We start from the raw sequence: 26,823 nt of genomic DNA, 5'->3' as shown, positions 1-26,823 counted from the left end.
TCCGACAACGTCTCCCCTGACAATCTGAACCCATAAATACATAGCCCTTAGGGCCTCTCAATCCTCGGCCAACACGGCCGGAACATAAGGAATAATTTAAATAAACATTCCACGCAGTTATATATATATATATATATCAACTTACTCCACTACAGCGAGGAAAACACAACCCACAACGGACTTTCAAATCGACTCGACAAATTTATTTATATTTAAGTACATGTACGTCATTTCATTATCTTTTGATTGTACTTAAATTCTAAGTGGCTTCTCTGCCACCAGAAAAGTTTTGAAAAAGAGATAAAAAATTATAGGTAGATCATAAGTCTTGGACATACTAATCTTGGGATTTAAAAACTAAGTAAATCGTTTATGACTTTTTATTTTGTTGTTACCTAATTCCGCTGCAAATTCTTGTATTGATAGAAATGAACAAACGACGAAAGAAAAGGAAAAACAATTGATATTAACCCCCTCAGTCGTTTGCACCCCTACTCTTCGCAAGTGACAAATTAAATAACAAGTTTCAGAAGTTAACTTTGCAATGAAATATATGGAATATTCAAAATTTTAGAAGGATATATTTGTAAAATTATATTCTAAATGGTAAATAAGTAAATTAGAAAAAATGCGAAGGATATACCTACAATTTTACCTGAAAGCAAAACAAACAACTAAACATAAGCGAGGCAAAGAGAAAGAGAGCGATTCCGCCATGGCCGTCGCTACGAATGTTTCCGCTCCCCACACCGTCTTCGTCTACGACACTCTGATGGATGACGAGGTTGTGCAGGCACTGCTCAAGCACATCCCTCCCTCTTCCTCCGCCGTCCTCAACCACTAGTACCTATCTCTCTTCCCCCTTCCTCCACTCCTCGATTGGTTGTTTGATTGCGCTCTTACTGTTCTCGTCTCTTTGATGGATTAGATCTCAATCTGGTTTGTCGACGACCAATCGCACTTTTACCTACGCGTTTCGTTCCGACAAATTCGGAGGGTGGTTGCCTGTGGATTTAGACATTGGCTTAGCCTGATGCCGACAAAGGGTCATATTACCGATGATACCGTATCAATTTTTAACCATGCAAACTGTTTTTGAAGTATATCCACTTCTTGACCATGCGAACTGATGATCAATGTTTGATAATGGTTTAAATCTATATTTCTTGCTTCTATTGATCGAGTTATGTTGCAACTAATTCAAATTTTATTCATGTAGGCACAGGTACAGCATAAAGGGGCGTGTTTATCCTGCAATTCTTCCCGTAGAAACTAAGAAGGTGAACATAAGCGAGGTAGAGAGCGGTTCCACCATGGCCGTCGCCACGAATGTTTCCGCTCCCCACACCGTCTTCGTCTACGGCACTCTGATGGATGACCAGGTTGTGCAGGCACTGCTCAAGCACGTCCCTCCCTCTTCCTCCGCCGTCCTCAACCACTAGTACCTCTCTCTCTTCCCCCTTCACTCCTCGATTGGTTGTTTGATTGCGCTCCTACCGTTCTTGTCTTTTTGATGGATTAGATCTCAATCTGGTTTGTTGATGACGAATCGCACTTTTACCTACGCGTTTCGTTCCGACAAATTCGGAGGGTGTGGGGTTGCCTGTGGATTTAGACATTGGATTAGCCTGATGCCGACAAAGGATCATATTACTGATGATACCATATCAATTTTTAACCATGCAAACTGTTTCTGAAGTATATCCACTTCTTGACCATGTGAACTGAGGATCAATGCTTGATAAGGGTTTAAATCTATATTTCTTGCTTCTATTGATCATGTTATGTTGCAACTAATTCAAATTTTAATCATGTAGCCACAGGTACAGCATAAAGGGGCGTGTTTATCCTGCAATTCTTCCCGTAGAAACTAAGAAGGTGACTGGCAAGGTGTGTTGTTTTACCATACTTTATCAAATATCTGAAAGGTGCTTTATTCCCGGGGTAGATTTCATGATTTGAAATCAACTGAATGGTCATTGGCTCTTAGCCTTGATTATTAAGGATTAATAATGTAATATTAAACCTAGATTGTTTCTACACCTCTTACTCATGATCTTGATGTAATTGTTTCTCTTGTAAAATGATATATGAATTGGTAGGATCCCAAGCCCCAACTCAAAATGAGAAAATTAAAACTAAGAAACCATCACTTCGTGAAAAGACAAATCCATCCTCATTATGTTACCCGACTCAAAAGGCACTTATAGCTTGTTCGGTAGTGTATACCTTTTATTTTGGAACTGCATCAACTTCCAACACTTTGTCTGCTGCCATTGTTTTGAAAAACATAAATTGGGAATTTTTATTCCAACATCCCATGAGACCATGTTTGGAAAATCCCATTAGAATTTATTGATTGTATGTATTTGTGAATTATGTACAAGTCATGGAACTAAAGTGGCTTTATAAGTTAGTACCAAATATAATCATATGATAAAATTCCAAACATGACACATGGAATTCTGGAATATTTTCCCACTTAAATTAAGAGTATAAGAATTGATGAAAATTTTCTGTGGAACTAATGGTTTATATGTCTGATACACTTTGGATCATGGCTTATAGATCTTTGAACTACTCTTTATGTAGGTCCTTTTTGGCATTACAAATGTGGAGTTGGATGTCCTGGATGCATTTGAAGATATTGAATATGAAAGGAGAGTTGTTGAAGTTTCTTTGCTAGTATGTGTTTTTGATACATTATCTCAGTATCTTCTGCAATTTTCCCAGTATTCAAGTAAAAGTTTCAATTAAGCAGGACATCTCTTTATATGTAGGTCACAAACAGTTTAATTATACCATAAAGAAACTCAGTTGATTTTACCTCAAATGTTGCAACTTATGCCCTCCATATGTCCTTTTGGATCTAATGGCCTATATCACCTCAACCATCTTATATTTTTTCTATGTCACCCTTAATGAAGATACAATACACCTATCTTTCTCTTTTATTTTTTTCCTTTAGATTTTCTTGAAGAGCCAGCCCTAAGTATTCTTTTTTGGCCTGGGGTCTAAAGTCTGTATATCACCTCAATCATTATTATTATCGTCCTTAAAGACTAATGACATTATTTTTCTTCATGTTATCTCTCCAAGAGTTTGATCTGCTGATTTGTTATCATCTTCCTATTTATCTGCATGAGATTATGATCATCCAAGTACATGTGATGTTTATCTAAAAAAATGATATATTTATGCTAAGCAAGGATAGAAATGAGCCAAGGCTAAGCAGAGCCTGAATTTAACTTTTCATCCCTTCTCCACACAAACTAGGGAAGAAAGGTTATGAACTAAAATCTTCTTTCTCATCCCTGTCATGTGAGACATATTATGACAAGATGAGAATGGACAAGGAAACAAAAAATGCAAAAGCCACTAGAAATTTATGAAAATTATTCTCAAGCACTTAAGAAAATTGCTAATATATACAGACAAATTCATTATCTATAAAATTATTTTGATTTGTGCAAGGTAGTTAGAGTCTTGTAGGAAATGTAATTAGTTTTTCTGAAAAAAATTTCCTCTATCTCAATTACTATATCCAAGAATGACGAATTGGTGTTGGTGTAGGACAAGACAGAGAAACTACTTGTTAATGCATATGTATGGTCCGACAAGAATGATCCAAACTTGTATAGTGAATGGGATTTTGAGGTGAGCTCTCTTTTCTTTGGCATTTACACTATGTTGAATTGGCAAACATGCTAATTATTTGCAAACAAATATATATATATATATATATATATATAACTTGTCTACCTTTACTCTTCCTAAAAGGTACTTTTTTTCAAAGGCAAATGTGAGGTACCATGTTGATTCCACTAATTCTTCCTTTCTATAACAGATTTTTTTGTATACAATAAGAAACATCTGTTTTTTTAGTATTATCAAATAACTTTAGGATTCTGATTTGGAGTGGAAACGCTAACAATAATATATACATTTTTTTACATTAAGTTAGATCTACATTGTGCCAGATGTATCCAACTTTACAATACAATCCATTAAGTTTAGGTTTGTTATTTGGGACCAAAGTAGATTCCTTCTAGGATAATTCACTTGAGAGGGTATTTTCTTTGTTGAGGTTCTCATGCTAGTGATTTCCCATGGATTGTAGATTTGTCATCACATAAATTAAAGGTGATAATGACTTGCCATAAAAGGAGCAATATTGTGGCGAGCTAACCATGTCTTTCATCTAGTCACATATGAGCAATGGCTTTGGGTTTTTTTATTTGTCACTTACAAGTGTGTGCAAAGTTTTGTGCATTTTTTTTGTCATTGGCGCCTAGTTGTATATGGATTAAATATTGTCTTCCTAACGTTTCTGGGCTTTTGATGAGAGCAAACAATTGGGACTGATTATTTGTTGTGTAAGAAGTTTAAGCAATCAATAATTAGTGCTATAATACTCAAAGGAAGGTTGCAACAAGTAACAAGAGTGACAACATCTTATACAATTCTCTAGCCCTCCCCTTGATTAGAAATTTGCAGTGATTAGACTTTCCTTGAACGCTAAAATTTAAAATTCCTACTTATTCCTTCCGTATTCTCCTATACCATGTAGTATTCAACTCTTGGCAAGTTATCAACTTCTTCCTTTTGGTTGTTCTTTTCAATGAGTAAGAAATGTTAAGATTAGTGATGGAGCTAGAGTGGGGTTAGACCTTAAAAATATAAAAATTGGCTACTCTTGCAAATACAAGGGTCAAATTAAGTTAGCATTTAAAAGTTTTTGTCAATGTAAACAAAAGAGACATGTTGTGGAAACAAAATATGTGAACACGAATATAATAAACAATGATAAGTGAAGATATTTAATATGGGTTGGACAACCTTGTCCCAATCCGCGACCTATAGACTCGCTAAATGAGTCACTCCTCGTAAATACCTATCAAAGAAATCTCTTTCACCTTGTACAATAGACTTTTTATAAAGATAAAAACAATTTAAAGCACGAAAGAAAACTAAAAGAAAAAAACATTTTGCAAGAACTCGAAGTTTATATTATCTTAAGCTCTTGGTTTTATTGAGAGCACTCAGGAACTATAAAAGAGAATAAAAAAATGGGTATTTTGAAATTTATGCCATTGTTATTTAGGCCTCCTTTGTTATTTAGGAATAACTTCTCTAGATTGCATTCTAGGTCCAATATTTCTAAATATGTATGTTCTAGTGTTATAATCATATTGTATGTCCAATATTTCTATAATCTTCCTTTTAGACATTAGTTTGTGTAGTTTGATAGAAATTTTATTTCTTCATTGATTGAATATCCTCCTTCTATACAAAGATAAATCCCTTAAAATTATGGGTGTGATAAGTATGAGCTAATTATAATCCATCTAGGAAATAAATCCCTACAAAATAGGGATAAAATAACAAATTGTCTGGTTTGTATTTCAACACTCCTAGTGCTAGGCAATAAATGCTCTCCAAATCCAGAATCGAACTCAGTACGGTGATGTTGGGTTTGAATAGTGTCTTTGTCAAAATGTCAACTGCTTGCAATTTTGAAGGCCCATGGCGGAGCATGATATCTTTATTTTCAATCTTCTCACTAATGAAATGTTTGTCAATCTCCACATGTTTGGTATGGTCATGCTGTATTAGATTCTTGGCAATGGTAATGATTGACGGATTGTCACACATAATTTGAATTGGATTTCTTGTTTTTAGCATGAGTTCCGTTAGAATCCATTATAACCAGATTCCCTCACAAATGCCCAATGTCAGAGTTTGAAATTCAGTCTCGGCACTACTTCGAGCAACAACTGTTTGCTTTTTACAAGTGATCAAATTTCACTGAACGAACGTACAATATCCAGAAGTAGATCTTCAGTCACTAGGTGAACCTGCCTGATCAACATCAGTGTAAACTTCCAAGGTTCGTTTGTCTGTCTTTCTAAATATGAGTCTTTTTCCTGGGTCTCTTTTTAGATATTTCAATATTCAAATTACAACATCCATGTGATCAACTGATTTCTCAGAAATTAGCTAATGTGCAAAACTTATATCTGGACAAGTGTAAGTTAGGTAGATAAGTCTGCCTACCAATCGTTGATATCATCCTTTATCAGCTTCCATTGGTATTAGGATCCATAGGTGTATCTACTCTTGTATCCACCTAATCCAATTCTTGTAGTAGGTCAAAGACATACTTTCTTTGAGACACAAAAATTCCTTTGTGACTTCTAGCAACCTCCATTCCCAAGAAGTATTTGAGTTGTTCCCGATCTTTGATTTTAAACTCCTTAGATAGGAGTGACTTGAACCTTTTGATTTCTTATTCATGGTTTCATTTGAGGACAATATCATCAACATATACAGTATTACTAAGATTTTTCCACTTGGAAAATGTTTCACAAATAGCATGTGATTAGCTTGAGACTGGGAGTAGTCATTTCTTTTAAGGACTTTAGCAAATCTGTCAAACCAAGCTTTAGGTGATTGTTTAAGCTCATACGAGGCTCTCCTTAGTTTGCAAACTTTTCCTTTTGTACTATTTGTCTCATATCTTGCAGGGACATCCATGTAAACTTCTTCCACAAGATCTTCATTTAGGAACGCATTCTTCACATCTAGCTGAATCAAGGGTCAATCTAAGTTAGTAGCACAGTAATATTCGGATTGTATTGAGTTTTGCAACTGGTGCAAAGGCTCCTGATAGTCACTCCCATAGGACTGGGTGTAACCTTTGCTACCAGTTAAGCCTTGTATCTATTTATGCTTTCATCTGGTTTTGCTTGATTGAAAAAATCGACTTATATCCCACAGTTCTTTTTTCTTTGAGGTAGCTCAATAGTGCTCAAGTCAATCTTTTCCATGGCTGTGTATTCCTCTAGGATTGTCTTGCGCCATTCAGGAACTTTTAGAGTTTCATACACATAACTAGGAATACTGATATTCTCAAGTCATAAATGCTTGGTACCCTGGAGATAAACGTGAGCAAGACATATAGTTGTGCATCGGATGAAGACTATAAGATCTAGTTCCTTGTCTGTGTGTAATAGGCTGGCCCAATGTGGGATTTGTCTATGGAACTGGTTTTATTAGATCCTACTATTTTTCAAGTTCAACTTGGCCTCGAGTTGAGCTATGATATGGCTGAATTTCGTGCAAAAATGCAAGATGTTTCTCCTCTCCTAGACTTCCACTATATCATGGGAAGGTGGTGTGTTCTTTTGTGATTCCGAGATAGGTGGCACATGCGATTGTTGTGATGATGAAAAGAACGGAGTTGATGGGGATGATGGAGAGGAAGGAGTTAATGATGATGGTAAGATTGAGGAAGGACTCTCGATTCAAGAAGGGACTCCCAATCCCAATGTTGTAAGGTATTAGAGTAGTATGGAATGTGTTCAACGAAGGTGACATCCATAGAGTGATAAAATCTCTAAGTGACATGAAAGAAGCACTTAACCTTTTTGTTGGTTGAATATCCCGAGAAAATGCACTTAAGTGCACGTGAATCAAATTTTCCCCAATATTGAGAGTAGATGTGGACAAATCCAATACATCCAAAGAGTTTGAGAGATGTTCGAGACAAGTCTAAGTGTGGGATACAGGTTTTGTAGAACTTGAAATGGAGTCTTGAACTTAAGAACCCCATAAGGGAGGCGATTAATAAGATAGGTAGCTGTTAAAACTACGTTCCCTCAAAATGTTGGAGTGTGAGCTTTGAAGAGTAAAGAGCGGGCTACCTCAAGTATATGACAATTTTTTTGTTTAACTATACTATTTTGTTAGGGTGTATAAACACATAAACTTTATTGGACTATGTCATTATATTGGAGATAGGAGCAAAAGTTGGAATTAAAGAAGTTTTTGCCATTATATGTTTTGAGACTATGTATGTCAGCCTGGAATTGGGTCTTGATCATGGTCAGAAAACTCTGAAAGATTTGTGTGGTCTCAGATTTTTCTTTTATAAGAAAGGTCCAACACAACTGTGTGTGATCATCAACGAAAAATAAGAAAAATCTGGAGCACTAAGACTTGGGTTTTTGAATGGTCCCCAAATGTCCCCATGATGAGAGAGAAAGGTTGTGTTGGTTGATATTGACGGGGTGTATAAGTGTTGTGTCTAGTATGTTTAGCATATTAGCATACATCACACTGAAAGAAATTAGGACTTTAATTGATAAATAATAAAGGGAAAAGATGTTTCGAGTACATGAAATTTGGATGTCTTAATCAATAGTGTCATATCATAATTTCACTTTGATTATTGGATAGACTATTAGACTTGAAATTATGGATTGTGTAATAGTTGAGCTTAGCAAACTGGCTAGATGTAGGAGAGTGTCCAAGAAGGTAAAGTCCGACATGAAGTTTAGCACTGCCAATCTTCCCAGTGCTAAGTCCTAAAAAACACAACAATCACCAAAGAACTTAGTTTGATACTTAAGGTCTCGGTTGAGCCTACCAACCAACACAAGATGACAAGCAAGTCCAAGCATATAAAGCACAGAATTGAGATTGATATTGTTGATAATTTTAATTGTTTCCGTTCTGACAATTTTAGTACAAGTGTCATTTGCTATATGCACCATTAGATGTTTGTCACATAATGTAAATGTTGAGAATAACATTCTGTCACCTGTCATATGTTCAGATGCTCCTGAATCGATGATCCAAGAGGACTTGTTTGTGTGCATTGCCATAGGACTGCTTGTCGATGAGTTGGAAGTTGATCTCTTAAATAGATTGTTCTACTAACATAACTTTTGGAGTATATTCAACTGCTCTTTGGAGTAAGGAGAACTCATAGATATTGAATTTTCAATAGACGCATGATGTGTCTTTGCCTCTTGGCTAGAAGGTTTCCAATCAACTGGCTTTCTATGGAATTGCCAGCATTGTTCTTTGAGATGACCTGACTTTCAGCAGTGATTGCACCAAGTCCTGTACTTCTATGGTCGACTGTCACATGCATTTCGAGGCTCACCGATGCTGCGGTTTATGGACTGACTTTGATCTACTAATGCACTAGAATTAGCAAAGGAGTCCTTGTCTCAATTTGGATTCTCTGAGATGTAGGATTGTCCCAATATTATTCGCTTGTGACTCTTCTCTCGGCTCACTTCTACAAATCCTTCCCTAAGTCTAGGTAGTGGCTTGGTGCTAAGAATTCTGCCCCGCACTTCATCAAGCCACTTATCAAGCCCACTTAAGAACTTGAAGACACGCTTTGCTTCCACAATCTTTCGATAGCAATTTCTTCCTCTGTGCACTTCCATTTGAGAGTTTTGAACATGTCTAGTTGTTGCTAATACCAATTGAGTTGTAGTAAGCTGTCACCGTAGACTTCTCTTGTTGGAGACTTTGCAGAGAGCTCTCCACTTGAAATAACTCTATAGTGTTGTCACGAGGTTTCCCAAACAACCTCCCAAATATCGCTAGTAGAGGTACGTAGAAAACAAATTCACCAACCTCCTTCATCGAGCTAATCAGCCATGACATCACCAAGTTATTCTCAGCCCTCCAAATACGATGCTATGTTGTTTTAGGATTTGGTTCTAGAATAAAACCAGTTACATAGTCATCTTTGCCTCTTCCACTCATGACCATCATCATAGATTGGGACCATTGAAGATAATTGTAGCAATTAAATTTGTGAGTGGTGATGGGAAGGAGACTGCCTTCTGGAGAAGAAGGCATGACGCAGGACATGCCGGAGGAAGTTCCTATCATGTCTTGCATTGCAAAATCAGAGTCGGCCATGATCCTATCATACTTGGAAGTCGGTTGCTCTGTTTGTTGTCGATGACGTCAGAATGGTGGTCAACGATGCTGTTGTTGAAAGAACCGACAATCGTCGGAATGGAGGTTGACATTGCTGCTGCTGGAAGAACCATCAATCGTGCGGCTTTGTCTTGCGACTAGACGAAGAACCAACTGCTAGGGTTGACAGCTAGGGTTTTTTCAGCCAAGGTTTCTGCTTTAATACCATGTATCTATTTCTTTATTGATAGTATATCCTCCTTATATACAAAGATAAATGTTGTAAAATTAGGGATGTGATAAGTATGAGCTAATTACAATCCATCTAGGAAATAAATCCCTACAAAATAGGGATAAAATAATAAGTTGCCTAGTTTGAATTTCAACAATTTGTAACCCAAATCAATCTTATACAATCAGGTGTACTTTCCTACCATGTTAAATTTTCTAGAATCATTTGCAATTTGTCTCATGTTCTTTGATTTTAAAACTAATCATTCTCATGCTTACCTAGGATTAGTTGATACTAATTTTAGCTTTTTTATGAAGTTATAAATACTTGGTCAATTTTTTAGATTCTTCTAATTGAAAAAGACAAGTCATCCAATACTTTATGTAAACTAGATTTTGTTACCTTCTTCTTAAAGACTTTCCTAGACCCCCTTGGTCTGAGCTTTCCTCTTTGATCTTTGCCTTTTTTTGCGTTATGTGCTTGATTAGGTGTTGTCTTCTGGTTCTCCTTTCTTTTCATTCTTTGCATGAGGACATTTTGTTTTGTAGTTTCCCTTTTCCTTGCATCTAAAGAATATTCTTTGATCTTTATTTTTAGTCATGCCCTCATTATTTAAGGTCAAAGGAGCTTAAAGGAGTGTTGATGATGCTTTGTTTGTCACTCAACCTTAATGCTGGAATCTCATTTTCCAAGGGCTTGAATGGTTTGATGTGGAAGTAATCGATGAATCTTTGATATTCTTGACTTTCTTCAAAATATGATTCTTGATTTATTTCCATTATTTCCACATCTTGTGCTAGTGAAGGATTTTGTGGAGGTCGACCACTTTGTGCCACGCCTATATTGTATCCGAGGGCTTGGCATCCACTTTCCACTTTTGATAGACTTGCTCTATTTAAGTGTCAATAGTCCAAGGCTCTTTAAATTTTGACATGTGTCCATTAACAGATTAAGTAAAAGTGGATCTAAGCTGTTCCCTCATCTCACGACATGTGCAATTCTTTAAATTTGTTCAATGATGATTGTTTTAGCTTTATCATTTTTCTCTACAGTTGATCCTAAAGTATATTGGAATGGATTTTTTTGTCATTTTTTTGTTTCATTTTGAATCAAAGCGTGATGTAGAAATTGTGGATGGAGCTGATTTTTTTGCAGGCTGTGGCAACTCTTCCTTGTCACACAGGGAGATGTGTATCGAGATGTGTGGAGAAATTGGTTTCCACCAACTCCTTACAGGAGCAACAACAGGTGGGGAGAGACCTTCATGCTTGGAGGCTACATAAGTGCGTAATTTAGAGCAAGCTGCAGAAAGTTGAGGTTCGAGGAATCTATGAAAGCAATCAATAGCATCTGTAAGCAGCTAAGCAACGTGCAACCTTAGAACCATTTGAGAAGGTTAGATGAGATATCGATCCCATTCACAGAGGAGGCAAACATCTTACTATTCAACAAACCCCTCTAGGTGAGGGTTATTGTTATCGGTGATACCACTTTGTTGTGCTGAAGCTCACATAACCGTAGAAGATCAGGGTCACTTGCATAGGAAGCACATGACGAGTGGGCCTTCTTGAATGAGAGCATAGCTGGTAATGGATGTTAGGATGGAGAATGCGAAGAGAAGTTGATCTAGAAATTGGTTGGTGGAATTAGAACCAGACAATTTATTGAGAACTGAGAACACCAGCAATGCATCTCTTATCCATTCAATTTACGTTCATATGAAACACATTGATTTGCTTACATGCTTTTTTTCCACCTGCCTTCCTGACACAGCTACATTGTAACTTCCCACTGAAAAACTACATTTTTCCTGACTTTCTTTTTTTGCTGTGCTTCTTAGGAATGGAAGCGACTGCACAAGGAGGGTTTTCTCTCGATGACATTGGGGTTTATGGACGAAATTGAGCAACCCGATTCAAAGACTAGGGTTGCTACATATGAATCATACTTTCAAAGTTGAAATGCACCAACTCGTACTTCGAACAATGCTGGCTGGGCTGTTTGCTTCTGTATCTAGTCATTCTTATTCAATCAGTTAAAGTTAAATTGCATAAATAAATTAATAACTAGTTCTGCATGGGAACTAATTGATGATATTACATCAACTATGTAGGCATAATTGGGATGCCATGTAAATGCTTGTCTATTGGTACCACAGCAGTATTTTCATGGAATATTGAACATTTTGCTAGAGTAATTACTAGTTTCAAGAAAGACTGCTGAATAATACATTGTCATATCAAATAGGCAGCCTACATGATGAAAGTTACAGTGTGAGTTTTGATGGTGATGCACAAGTAAGATTTAGTAGCATTTTGGTGGTTATACCTCCTCAAGCTGGACGTCCAAATCACCATGATTTCTCAAGAGCCTAAGTATTCTTTTTTTCCTAGCCACTAGATAGCTCTTTGGACCAAGTGTAATCAGCAGGTGGGCACAATAAGTTACAATTAGATTGAAAACATAAGCAGTATCAATACAGAAAATTAGCTCGTTTCTCCAGTTTTCTAAGGAGATGCTACACATTTACAAACTTGAAAACTCTGGAAACTTGTCCCCATTCTATGAGTGGGACTGGCATTTAACTACGTAACATACCTGAATCATCAGAAGACTGATGCTTCTGATAGAATCCTAATAATTGCCTCCACTTCAAGTTCTAGTCTTCATCAGAAGAAGAAAAGGATGGATGGTGTGGTCCATGTGGCTACCTGTGCTTTTCATGAATCAGCCTTGCAAACCAATGTCTTAGGAAGGATTTCAGTAGTATGAGATCATCCATCACAATTTTCTCAGACAATTTTCATTGTGAAAAGGGAAATGGTTTTGGATTACAGGTTCACTGCATGACCATCTGTCGCTCAAAATGTTCATATGACCCGGCAGATGGATTGCCTGAGTTCTGATCACATTGGCCCCTCCAGGCATTTCCACCATCTGAACTGCTGCATGCTTGATTTGGGAGGTTGTTTCCCAAATCAACATCCAGGCTCATTTGTTGAACTTCTTGTGGAGACAGTATTTTGATGTGCCGAACACAATTCACAAACTCCCTGCACATTTGTAGCAAAGCTTGGATAACAAGGAAAGAAAATATATTCGCAAAGTATGATATCAAACTATCCCCATTAAATCAATATGCATTTGAATTTGCTATTTTTTCCTTTTAATTTTATTTTGCTCTCTAGAGGTACACTGACTAGATCAGCAGATCAGCTTTCGAACAACGTCAGTGAAATACCAGAATCATAAAGAAGATAACTTATTTGGAGTCACTAATTAGTGAAATCAAGATTTAACAGTCTTGAATTTTTTGTAAATGCTTTAATACTTGCCAACATGAGAAAAACATTGCAAATTTCAGTAAAGATTTTGTAGCAATTAACTCATTATGGTTACTTCCAGAAAAACATAAATATTATCTTTAGTAATCCTATATCATAATAATGCCAGAAATTTCTAGGTCCTGTATTTGGTTTTCAATATTATGATATTCTAAAGAATACAGGAAATATTCCTCATGTCTAAAAGTCATATGTTTAAGTCATGTTATAACTTACTCCCATGGATCATCCCCGACAAGTAGAACATCGTTCTCATGATCTACATAAACAAGTTTCCAGCCGATTCTCTGACGATCTTCAAGCTGTCCCTCTATGCTGAACATCCGTGCAAGATCATGTTTTAGCTCATCATATCCTGAATAACGTGTGATATCTATTGATCTGCCAACAGCTCCTCGCTTATAGACCTACAAACAATATCACATGTGTATTAGAAAAACAGTACAGCTAATGCATAAACTAGCAGTTTAGAAGTAGATTCAACATGGTGGATTGTTTCAGCTAATATCAAAAAATTGGGCGATTCTTACATCCATCAGCAGAAAAGTTTCAGCACAAATGCTAAACCCATCTAAGCTACCATTTGCATTAAATTTCCATGCTACTACAGTATATACAAAGAGCTGTAAAAGGTTTGGACTAACTTTCACCTTCCCTTCATGGTGATCAAACCTAAATTAAGTTCAGATAAGATTTTGCAAATAAAAAAAGCAATCCAGTTCATCTTCCAATTGTATTTTCACAAAGTGATGTTTGAAGAAGTCAAAAGACCATACCTTGGTGTACGTGCGCTTGCGTTGAAGTTGTGGTGGCGGTGGTGGAGCCCAGGAGTTTAAGAACCCATTTTCACTAATAGTTGAATCAATTGAATTAAATGCCACATCTGGAACTCCAAATGATTGTGAAACCATTGATGATGACAGCTCTTGTTGAGCATCTTTTGTGGTGTTGTAACTGGCAACTATATCGCTAGGGATGTGATTCTGATACTTTTCAGAGTCAATGCTGTTAACCATCAAAGCATCAGAAGTGAAAGGTATTCCCAACGTGCCATCAATGTTAACTCCAAAAAGTACATTGTTCCTGGGGTCTGTATTAGGAACATCACTCTCTGGTGGTGCATCTCTGAGCACTGGCGGTTGATTAAAATTTGAGAGAGGGAAGATTTGATTTAAGGATCCATTAGTCTGAGATAAGCATACAGAAGTTGCTGAGGAGGTTGTGTCTAAGTAATCCATTTGCGCTGTGTTGCCTACATAAGTTTGAGGTGCTACAACACCCTGATGTTGCACCTTGGAAATTGGGATTGACGGCTTTACATTATGAACAATTTTTGGAAGCTCCTTCGGCATATTTGTATTTGCTGCTGGAGCTGAGTTTTGATTAAGCAATGTAGCAAGTGTCTGAGATGCCTTCTCTGTTGACAATTGATTGCATTGTTCATGTTTATTTAGAGCTAAATGGGGAGGAATAGCTCCATTGTTTGTTGATGGTGATGTGGAGCATGATGGGACATCATCTGTAAGCCCTGATTGTGCCCCACCAGCACCCATCAAGGAATTTCCAACTGCCGGGATAATATTTGTGGCTTGGTTAGCTGGAAGGATAGCTGCAGGTAATTCACCCAGTAGAACTTCCTGCTGCTGAGATTTTTGCTGCGGCTGGTCTTGGGATGACTGTGGCAGCCTCACAGACTGTGAAGCAACTTTTGGACATTGTTCAGAGTTGATTGATTGCTGAAATAGAGAATTGAGATTTGATAACTGCTGCGATACATCTGGGAGAGTTTTTTGGTACTCCTGACTTTGGGGGAGTTGAGCTGATTGCATTCTCGGCTGTGAAAAATGTGGATGCTGCTGCTGTTGGAGCTTCTGTAGCAACTGCAACTGAATCTGTTGGTCGGATAGTTGTTGATTTACATGGCCGGGGAGTTTAACAGGCATCATGCCTTGTGACTGCTGGTATTGCTGCTGAAGTAGTAATTGCTGCTGTTGTTGCTGTTGCTGATGTTGCTGCAGCTGATGCTGTTGTTGTTGCTGCTGCTGCTGCTGGTGGAGCAATTTCTGAGTATTTTGTTGTTGATTTTGTGGCAGGCTGGCCTGTAATAGCTGATTGTTACGAATTATCGCTTGCTGTCGTTGCTGTTGTTGCTGCTGCACTTGAGACTGTACCAGTAGTTGTGTCTGTATGACATTGTTCTGAGTCTGGTTCAGTGGTAATGCTTGGTTGACTATCTGCTGCTTCTGATGCATTGATAAATCTTGCAATTGCTGTGGAGATCTACTAGCAGCACCCACTTGGCTCACTGGAATTGAGACCTTAGCGAGTTCATCAACTTGCTGGCCTGGTTGAGATAATCTACTAGGGTGAAACTGTATGCTATTTTGCTGCAACATTTGAGCTTGCAATCCCAACTGCCTAGAAAGATCAGTTGCGCCAAGGTTTTGCATAGGTCCAGATAGAGAACGCAAATGTTCAGTCTGTAAAGTTTGGTTAGCTAATGAAGGATTCTGTTGCATGCTCATCCACTGAGCCAAACTTAAACCTGGCATTACAGTGCTCTGAGTTTGAGAATCCTGTATGCAGATTTCCTCTCCAAGCCAAGGCATTGCCCTCTTAAAAAGATTTTCCATTTCTGATGATTCATCATCTGCAACATCAACATAACCAATTCAGAAAATATACAAATTTCCCAATAAAAAAGTTGCTTGCACAATACAACCATTTCCTAGTTAAATTATTAAATTCATCTCTGACTATCGCCATAGCACTACCCACTATTTAGGCGACCTGAGTTTCAAATTACAGTTATAGCTGGTTCTTGGGCAGTTACTGATGAAATCTAGATTCATCAAGTTACAAGTTTAGACTTCAAAAATTCTTAGTTTACAACATCCAGCTGGTTTCAAGTTAATTTGGACAAGCAGTGTGAGAGAAGCAACAACATAAGATGAGAATATCCACCACACAAGGATCTAAAATTCTAAATCCACTCTAAGTATGAATTGTGTAAGATAATGCGATAAGTACCTGGCATTCCTGGTTGCCTAGGTCGTTTTCTGAAAAATGGAGGAGGACAGATGAAGAATGGTGCTATAACAGGCTCAATTTCCCATATTGAGACTCGGTTTCGCCTCTCACCAGCTGCAGACTCATCCCACCCAACCTGTCGAGAAAGAATAACAATATTAATGAAAAGGAAACTATAAACCACAGATGAAGAATGGTGCTATAACAGGCTCAATTTCCCATATTGAGACTCGGTTTCGCCTCTCACCAGCTGCAGACTCATCCCACCCAACCTGTCGAGAAAGAATAACAATATTAATGAAAAGGAAACTATAAACCAGAAAATATTAAATTACTAACTAGGCAAGCGTACAATTTAACAGATCATCATGGCTCATTGATAGAAGACCAACCTGCAGATTGCGCCATTGTGAGTTTTTCCATCTCACAGGATCCAAATCACTAATACCAGTAATTGTGCCCATGTACCTGCAGAATTTCACAGCAAATTTAACTTTCTCATAGGGTCTTCAAAGAACAAATTAAACTTCTCATGACACTTGGACATACAAATGCTACAAAAGTCCAGGAATTTAATTTCAATAAGAAATCAGTTATTTAGTCTGGTACTTAGTGGAAAAACACAAGGTCTCAATTAGACTTAATACTTTGTGTTGCCCATGGTATACTTTTAGGGTGCGTTTGGTTTAGGGATGGTTCAGTACGGTATACCGATAGTAATTTTCCCCACCCCTAGTTTGGTTCAAGGTTATCATGTAATTTTGATTATGTGATTACAGATAATCACATAATCAAACTATGGGAAATACAACATAACCTAATGTTGTTTGATTCAATCTTAGCTAATGCAATAAAACTTGTTTGTTTGGAGGTTTTAAGGTATAACTTAGTTTAATATTTTATTTAAAAAATAGTAACAATATAATTCATAATTACTAAGGAAATAAATTTATATTAATATATAGAATTTATTAGACTTTTTTAAAAATTTTCAAGAGTTTTTAAATATTTTAATAGGTTAAATCAATTAGGGTTTAGAAAAGTCTGTTTGGTTATCCTATTTAAACTGGAAATTGATTGGAACTTAACCTAAGTTTGGGAAATTAAAACCTAAGTTTTAATTAAACTCTTCCCCATCGCCGTTCCTCTTCCAGTTCTTCGCGAGCGCCCACAGCGTTGTCACCCGAGCAGCCTACCGAGTGCATGTCCTCCGGCGTCACCTCCGTCCATGCAAGACAGCAACGCACCATCCTCTCCATCCCAAACCACGTGAGACGCCGGTGCTCGTACTGGAGTTCCTCGCAAGCGCCTACAACACTGTTGCTAGAGCAGTCGGTGACTAAGTGCACATCCGAAGACGTCGCCTCCGTCCACGTGAGATATCGACACCCCATCCTTCTCCTTCATGAGCCACGTGAGACGCTGACATGGGTACTAAATGTCTGACCAGTTTGGGAAGACGAAGCTCCACCCAAGTGTGCCTTTCATTGGCCACCCCAAATCGCCGCGACTCTCTCCCCCTGCTCGTTGATCGCGTTCGACGATCGACAGTTGCTCGCACACGACAATGATAACCCCGGAATCGTCCAAAACCTTAGAATCGAGGAAACATAATCCGGTTGCATGCCTTTGTGACGTGGCGAGCATGCATAATAATTTGGGAATCGATTATTACCTAAACCAAACAAGGTTAAATAACATAGCATGAGATGGATAACTAAGGTTATCACCGATTACATTGAACCAAACACACCATTTGTACTATGATGTTTATGTGAACAACATGATACTAGCATCTGTTGGTATTTTTAATTTAAAAAATTATAATATAAAAATATAGCAATTTTTATTTCAAGTATTTTTTTTATCTTAGAGGGAAACGTGAAAAAGATGTGAAGGAATAAATATTAAACTCGAATCTTAACAGAAATAAAAAATTTTAAGCTTAGTAGAGTAAAGATAAAATATATATATTTAAATTTAATAATATTAGATGTAAAAAGACAATTGTTAAGATAGGAGACAATGAGTTGTTTATAACTAAAAGCTTTAAGTATTTAGGATCATTTTTACAAAAGAATTAGGGACTGAGACATGTCTTATATAGAATAAAAACAGGATTGTTGAAATTAAAAAGAGTGTCAATGATCTCTGTGATCATAAAATACCTCTAAGACTTAAAAAGAAGTTTCACAAAACCGCAGTTAAACCTACTTATGTTATATAAAACTTATTGTTGGACTATAACTTGAGTACATGAGCAAAAGATGAAAATTACAGATGTAAAGATATTAAGGTGTATATATAAATATAGGAGGATGAATAGAATACGAAATAAGAACATTAGAAAAAAAAGTCAAGATTGCATCTATTGAAAAAATCTCCGAAAGACACATTCAATATGGTGCAGAGATATACTAATTAGGGGATGTAAAACTATAAAAAATATGCATATCAAAGACCAAAAAGATTTGGTTAGCAATAATAAATTAAGATAAAATTTATTTAAATATAAATGACGATATAATATGGGATAGCATCCAATGGCATAAAATGATTCATATAGTCGACCCCACCTAATAGGATAAGGCTTGGTTGTTGTTACTTTGATCTCAGGAGGGAACATCTTTAGAGAAGTAACCTTAAATAAATGTAACCTTAAATCAATATAGGCCCATTTGCTCTTTGTGAAAGGAGGAATTTTAAGCATCTATGCACCAATAAGAACTCTTAATCAGCATCCATTAAATGGAGAAAGAATTAAAAATGGACACAACAATTTGGGGCATTCATTCTTTATATCAACCCAATCTTTTTGTTGAGAAACCAGTAATAAATAAATAATTAAAGCCCAGCAGGAGGAGGTTAAAAGCCACTTAACAAATGGCATGCATAAGGTAGTCATGTAAAGGGCCAATGATCAAGTGGGCAATATCCACAGCCCACTGTTGGACAAGCCATTAGCAATATCAGCTAAGGAAAAGCACTATGCACCCAGGGATGTTTGAATGCTTAGATACAGTGGCAAAAATCAGTACAGGTCAACTACTATGGCCAAATCTGAGAAAAAAGGACACATAAGGCTCCTTGTTCTTCATGAAGTAGTTAGCGAGCCTGTCCAACTCAGAAATAGCAAGCTTTTTGGTCATGTCTTGCAAAATCATCTAGTTTTTTCATGACGACCTTATGCATGCCATTTGTTAAGTGGCTTTTAACCTCCTTATGCTAGGCTTTAATTATTTATTTTTTACGGGCTTCTCAACAAAATGATTGGGTTGATATAAAGAATGAATGTCCCAAATTGTTGAGTCCATTTTTTATTCTTTCTCCGTTCAATGGATGCAACACACTGTTGGTCAATATCCAAGCACACTGTTGAACAAGCCATTGGAAATATCAGCTAAGGAAAAGCACTATGCACCCAGGGATGTTTGAATGATTAGGTACACAGTGGCAAAAATCGCTATAGGTCAACTACTATGGCCAAATCTGAGCAAAAACGACACATAAGGCTCCTTGTTCTTCATGAAGTTGTTAGCGAGCCTGTCCAACTAAGTAATAGCAAGCTTTTTGGTCATGTCTTGCAAAATCATCTAGTTTTTTTTATGATGTATGTCAAGTCCATAACCTACACGAAAGCTTCAACTCCGTTACTCGGGAGACAATAGTGTTATATATAAGGGTGAGGTTTCAGTGTATGTGTTGCCTCTGAAACACTTTGTGCAAAGGTAGATGATGGAATGATAACACTAACTTAATGGGTGCACCTCAAGATGGGGTGATGAGTAGCCTAGTAAGGTTGTTATCAAAGGCATATATTCATGAAAGGTAGATCTATAGAAAATTTTACTAACTAAAATATCAGTAATAAACTTATTTTGATGCGCTATAATGTATTATTATACATATAATTCTCATTTGTATCAAATTATATATTATTTAATAGCTCAATAAAAAAAAAATGATAAACTCAGTTAGTCCTATTGACTATCCCTGGGATGACCGGCCGGGTTCCACGGAAGTTTCCCATCGGCCACAGGGTAAATCGGGAAGCACGCGCGACGACCAACCCAGAAGCCCAGCATCATTTGGTTGCGCTCCCCATTTGGAGAAAAAATTCCTACAAATATGACATAGCTGGGGATCGAACCGCGGATACCTGGATGACAACCTGGATGTTCTATCATGGCACCGCAACCTCGGAGGCTCAATTAAGAGGTTGATTAAAGACTAATGGCAATGGTATAAATTTGATCAAAAGTATTGTTGAGCATTGATGTATACAATTAATCTAATGAAAAAGGAATGTGCTTATACATATAACTCTCCATGCAAACTTCATTATTTCTTCAGCTAGATAAGTATATGCAGGATAAATTTGGTTGTTGTGTTGGTTAAATATATGCTACAAATTTAGCACATACGCATTTATCTCCCATTTATTCAATTATTTTAAAATGTACTTATAAATTTAGTTGATAAGTTTTTAAAGGAATATAAATATTGTTTAATCATAAGATTTTTAAAATAATGTATGAGGATCTCATTAAGAAGATTGATTTCATGTCTCTTAAAAAAGAACTATACAAGTGATCACTTCAAATATAGTAAAAAAGAGATGGACAAAAATTAAAAGGGCACCCTTTTTATTAGAATCATCAAAAGGCTGTCCCTTTTTCATTAATCATCAAAATTGCACCCAACTCCATCTTTATTACCCAAATTATCCATCCTTACGCAGCTGGTCCAAATGCATGGAAACTAAACCATCGATCAGATTAACACTATGATGTCGCAGCAATGAGTAGTTACAATTCATAGTTGCTATAAAATGTGCACAACTGAGATCCTATTCAACTCAACATTGGTTGACGTTGTAGCAACAATAAATCATAGTTACTACAACATGTGCACAAGTGAGATCTTGTTCAACTTAAGTCAACATTGATCAATAACATGTTGTAGCAGGCAGCTATGGTTACTAGCTAGCACAACATATGCAAAGGTGGTTAAATATCATGTCATAACAATTATAAACCATAATTGCTATAAAATTATAGCAGCTACAATTCAAAGTTGCTCCAGCATGGACATTGGGCGAAACCTATTTGATTTAGACTGACCCAACTTAAGGGTATTAGAGTCAAACCACAGGAGGTGGGACATTGTTTTGATGATTAATGAAAAAAGAGATGTTCTTTTGACAATTTTAATTTAAAAAACGCCCATTTTTGCCCAAAAGACATACACAAAGGTATATGACTATTTTTTCAAGTAATGTATATATATTATTGTATGTCAGAAGTATGAACATTTATCTTTATCGCCCTACCTCCATAGAGTACTGAAAAAAGAATTTACCTAGTTAAAGGCAAAGACAAACTAAATTACTATCTTGAAACCCCTTTGAAGATAAAAACCATGCTTTTGAAGTTAATAATTAATCAAGATCTTATATTTGTCAATGGATATTTGTAAACAAGACGGATCTTCTTACATTGGTGAACTTGGAGGATAATAAAAATCCAGCCAACCCAAAATTTCCATTTAGAAAATTATTAGAAAGTACTTTGTAAAGGTTGGAGTTCAAGATTAAATGATCCTCTGCCTCATTCCTAAGGTGACTCAATGCAAAAGTTTCCATGACAAGTGACTCTACATCACTTAATGGTTCGCCTATATACCTGTTGATAACTATGACTAGGAGCTAGATACTCCCAAGTGTGATCACAAAAATCAAGGCATAAGAACACAACCGTCAATGCGCCAACATACATTATATATTCTTCTATGTATACTTTAGCTAAAGTCGGATCAAAAAGATTATGTAATCCTAAGAAATAATATCAAGTAAGAACTTTTATAAGATGAATGGTAATCCTAAGATGAAAATAACAATAGTTAAAGCTGGATAATAACAATAATAATTAAAAAGATTTTTCTACTTGGAAGTAAAAAATATATATAATTGAATTTTTTTTTTCAAATTATATAGAATGAAGAAAATTGTGCTATAGCAAATGTCGTCATTATTAAATGCTACATAGGAATGGTAAATAGGAAGAGGGTTGGATTGTAGGTTCGTAAGACATTAGCCCAAGTTCTACTTGGGATCTTAATCATTTAGGCCAATTTTAGATTGTAGGATTGAAAGATCTAAGGTCTGGATCACGGCAATATTGACTACCACGAGACCAAGTATCATTATTTTACTTTAATGATAGAAATTCACCTAAAGCACTAAACGAACTCTCCCTACACAACCTGTCTGACTACTTCGACACCCTTATGAAGCATCATTGCACGACAGCACAACAGTTATATGATTAATACAATAGGTTCTTACCTTCTTGTTCCTAATTCTTCAGTTTCGAACATCATACGGAAGCGCATACCAAGGGATATTTGGTTGCTGTATACTGCCTTCTGGTATTTTGCAAAAGGAACAACAAACTCTGAAGGACTGGCCCTGCAAATCAACACCAATTTTGTTACAGTTGCATATGATAAAATCATTAAATAAAGTCATTGCATGAACAATCAATTATCATTTTCAGATGGATATGCATTTGTATCTCAAGTATACAAAATAATGTACCTTGGATTGTAGAATACAGTGAATGGACTGTGGTTTGCAGCAGCATGGGCAGCCGCTGCAAGAATGCCAATGTGCATGCTATCAGTTGAAAGAACTGATGAAGATATGTTAGTAGGTTGCCTGTTAGCACGCCTAATGCCTAAAAGAAGTTGTTGCTTTTGATCCCTGCTCATGAGAACAATGAAGGAGATACAAATTAGTTGCCTACAATATAAATCCTTCAGTATGCATTTATTGTCAACTACAGAAAAGGATGAAAGAAACAATACTGTTCATGAGACAATGGAGGTACAATACTTTATCTAAAGTATTGTACACAAAATTCTAGATAAAAGAGGAACCAACATGAGCGTGCATTACATATAAACCACAAAACAATTTTCTGCTCTTTTATGTGATGAAACTAAATTAATGGAAAATCTGAATCTCTAAATTGGTATTACCTAATAAATAAAACAGAATCACCAGCAAACAGCCTCTTCCCACTCACAAATAAGCTCCAACCCGTGGTGAGCAAGTGTCTTTTGGGTTGACCTAGATTTCAGAGAAAGAAAATCAATCTTTTGGGAATGACAAGTTCAATAAGACGCATAATTTATCCCATATGCTTGGCAACTCATTGAATTTGAATATCCACGGCTATATGCTTGTTAAAACATTAACCTCTAACCCTAGTCATAGTCTTGGAGGTGTTAATCCTAAGTAATAGGATATATGTTACCAGCGAAAGAGACATGAATATTGACCTAGTAGAACATGCAGCATGATTGCTTTTATGTGACTTACCTCGATAAATATGACGGAACGTCCACTGATTATCATGCAAGTCTTTTGCTTGTAATTCTTGAGCAGGTGGCTGCATTGAGAAATCCTATGCACAAGAGCAAAGATTGATCATCAGGAAAAAGTCAGCATCACTTTCAAAGATTATACACAGTTGTGTAATTCACTCACAAGAGGGGGGAAAATTTTCTCTGCAGCACGTCGAGGCACAGAGAAACCTCCATGAGTGCTTGTGTCACTTGCAGTAAGCGTTTTGCAAAAGAAATCTGTCGGCGGTTTGGTCTGTTTTAATGCAAGCTCTGATGCCTGCAATGCCTCCTTATCATACTGCATCAATGAAACAATTGAATTAGAACTTCACACAAGTATTGGAACTAATTCACGTTGGCAACTAAAGCCCATGCCAGTAGCCAAATTGTCCTTTATAATCCATCAGCAGAATAATTATAATATGTATTCCAATGTTTAAATTGTACTACCACACAACCTAAGGATAAGGCAAAAGCATTATTTATAAAGCATATGCTAACAATGAAATTTTTTAGCAAAACAAAAAAAAAAGTGACTTTTATGAAACAACACAATTAAGTAAAGTTATGTATGCTAAGGAAAGAATTTTAGTAAAAAAAGCATATTAAACTCCTTTCAAACTCTAGTCAGAAAATTTTTCTTTTGAAGACAGGATAGAACAGTATATGCCAAGCACCTCATCATCAACTTTTAAGCTTATTATTCGTACAAGCTTGGAACAACATCAGTAGGATAACATAGACTCACAGAGTTGACTGGTTGAAGAGTCATTTGTGCATAAACTTCATCAGTTTCTGGATCAGCCTAAAGCAACATTAATAACCCAGAAAGTTATACACGATGACAGAATACAACAGTAATCAATTTGTACAAGGAGAAAAGACTTCACATGTAATGTAACATTATGAAGAAGACATATCAGCTTTGAGGGCAGATTAGGATAGTTTGGAACATGAGCATCAATATCCTTCTGCATAGAAGCTGCAACCTGAAAGAAGGCACAAATCATTAACTTTGAACATGTAACTGCAAACATTAAACTCTTAATCATAAAATATTATGAGTCTATCAACTTTGTTGTAGGAGATAAAATAATGTTATCATTTATTTGAATCAACTCCATACTATTAAGTCCAAGCCACTCAAAGTTAAAGAAGTGAGATTGAAAAGGCATCATATCTCTTGAGCCCTCTTAAATTTAAAAATATGGAAGCAGACATCTAAGAAACTAAGAGGCCCATCCACTAGCAAACTGAAACAAGACAACTGGGACTGCTATTTCAGTGATTTATTTCCTCAGTCTATCTGGTCTTTTATAGTTAATTTGATTTTTGAGTGAGGGGCAGAGGGGCCATAACCAATCAACAAATAAATTTTTAACCCCAAATATTAAAATTCAACCCCAAAAAGAGAACCAAGTCAAAAATAAAATTTAATGCAACCATGAACTCCTACCTTGAGTTAATGGCTAAAGTTATGTTCAATAATTAGACATGAAATTTCACACAACTAATTATATGGTGGATAAAATATCTGCAGATTGGATAATCAAATTATTAATAAAACCTTTACTGAATTAGTAAAAATGAAATTGCAGAAAGCGATAAGACACTTTCCATTTGAAGTTAAATTTAACTCAAAGTGAATGCTTTGCAAGATTCTTATAACAACGGCGATAGTGAATTGAATGGCACTTGAAGATCGGCAAGAATAAAACAGACTCGTTTAACTACATCAGAAGCGGTAATAAAACCAATTATAAGCTCTAAAATAACTAATTGAAAAATGGCAGGGCAAATATGGAATTCACAAACGGCAAACAGAAAAAAGGGGAAAGGATGTAGTCATAATTGCAACCAGAAAATAGGAAAAGATTCACACAAAGGTATGGTTTAGCATAAAGCTTAGCTAAAGCTTCGGTCCCTGAAAAGGAGGAGGCTTTCCAAATCCACAGGATAGGACCAGGCGCACGTTAGCAGACGGAAAGCCAAAAGCGCACATAGCGGATCGCAGGCGCCAGAAGGCGAGTGCGCGAAATTAGCAAGAACTCCTAGCCTTTCCTCATCTCTTTACCTGCTCGCTGTGCCCTTGAGGGAAGTAGACGACGAGGCTCCCCACCGGAGGCAGAGATACAAGCGGTCCCGCGCAGGCGTACCACAGCTCGGGGTTTATTGTCTTCCTCTCCCCTGCAGCCGCCGCCGTCAATCACCACAAGAGTCAAGTTAAACTCAGCTACCACTGGCACCGTTACTTAAAGCAACTACAGATTGCTCGAAACCCAACTCACCTTCGCAAGGGGTGGGAGCCGGAGCTCCGCTGGCGGCCGCCTTCATGTTTCAAACCTCGGCGATTTCCACGATCACTCTACCGTAGCTACCGGCGCTCATCCACGGGCCACCGAAGCAGCTAAGTTCCCCATGGGGAACAGATCGGTTGGAAGAGGAATAACCAAAGGCCAGGGAATCTCGAATCGGAGCCTCGGCAGGTCGATGGCAGGGCTCCCTGTTTCCGGCGTGCTTGTCCGGTGAGAAGGCGGAAGGGGACCGAGGAGGGAGGAGGGATCCCACAGGGGAGCCGAGCTGAGAGGGTCGAGGGCACTTGAAGGGGTTCGTCTCCCGACAAGGGAGAAGAAGAAGAAGAAGACGAGACAGAGAAAGCAATTTAGAGTACAGGTATACCTTCCTGGTCCAAAGCTCTCCTCGCCTATCTATTTCTTTTCGCATCTCCACTTCCTAATAGACATTTTAGTCCTCCATTTATCCATTTCCCTTTTAACCCCTTGGAACGCTTTTGGCCGCGTTCGAAAACGACAGCGGAAGCATCGAGGAGTATTTCTCTCGTACAGGGACTTTTTTGAAAAAACCTCCGCACAGGCACCGACGGGTAAACGAACGACCCGGTTCCCGTCGCGGCGCAAATCAGTAAACCAACCTCCCTACGTATCGCCTACAGATATAAATGGCAGGTGATTGGACGTCCGCATGGGACCCACCACCGCATCCAATACCAAGAAGGTAAAGCCGCGGCAGAAAAAGTAACAGACGGGCGGCTCGAGTAACCCCGCTTGGGAAACGATC

At 37.2% G+C, this 26,823-nt stretch overlaps 1 protein-coding gene and 1 pseudogene across 1 annotated transcript; one reads left to right on the top strand and one right to left on the bottom strand.

The window, feature by feature from the left end:
- The first annotated feature begins 688 nt into the window (after positions 1-688).
- Positions 689-11,793, top strand: LOC122027701 (annotated as a pseudogene).
- A 599-nt stretch (positions 11,794-12,392) lies between these two features.
- On the bottom strand, positions 12,393-26,449 carry LOC122027700 (auxin response factor 19-like). Its single transcript, XM_042586701.1, has 14 exons — positions 26,034-26,449; positions 25,820-25,932; positions 24,636-24,734; positions 24,494-24,550; positions 23,888-24,043; positions 23,720-23,804; positions 23,377-23,467; positions 22,934-23,098; positions 22,682-22,804; positions 16,728-16,803; positions 16,336-16,471; positions 14,082-15,955; positions 13,522-13,712; positions 12,393-13,014 (listed from the first exon to the last, which is right to left on the bottom strand). Exons 1-14 carry the CDS (start codon positions 26,077-26,079, stop codon positions 12,801-12,803), a joined length of 3,426 nt encoding a protein of 1,141 aa, XP_042442635.1. The 5' UTR covers positions 26,080-26,449; the 3' UTR covers positions 12,393-12,800.
- Positions 26,450-26,823: the final 374 nt, after the last annotated feature.

Source organism: Zingiber officinale, chromosome 10A, assembly GCF_018446385.1.
Source record: "Zingiber officinale cultivar Zhangliang chromosome 10A, Zo_v1.1, whole genome shotgun sequence".
Lineage (NCBI taxonomy): Eukaryota > Viridiplantae > Streptophyta > Magnoliopsida > Zingiberales > Zingiberaceae > Zingiber > Zingiber officinale.
This window is presented reverse-complemented; position numbering and strand designations above follow the sequence as displayed.

Bases quoted from the DNA above. Each gene is read 5' to 3' on its own strand.
- LOC122027700 (XM_042586701.1), bottom strand. From the start codon at position 26,079: ATGAAGGCGGCCGCCAGCGGAGCTCCGGCTCCCACCCCTTGCGAAG. The intron at 22,805-22,933 runs GTACATTATTTT...GTTGATTTGCAG, and splicing joins ACTGTATTCTACAATCCAAG to GGCCAGTCCTTCAGAGTTTG. The intron at 13,015-13,521 runs GTAAGTTATAAC...ACAAATGTGCAG, and splicing joins GTCGGGGATGATCCATGGGA to GGAGTTTGTGAATTGTGTTC.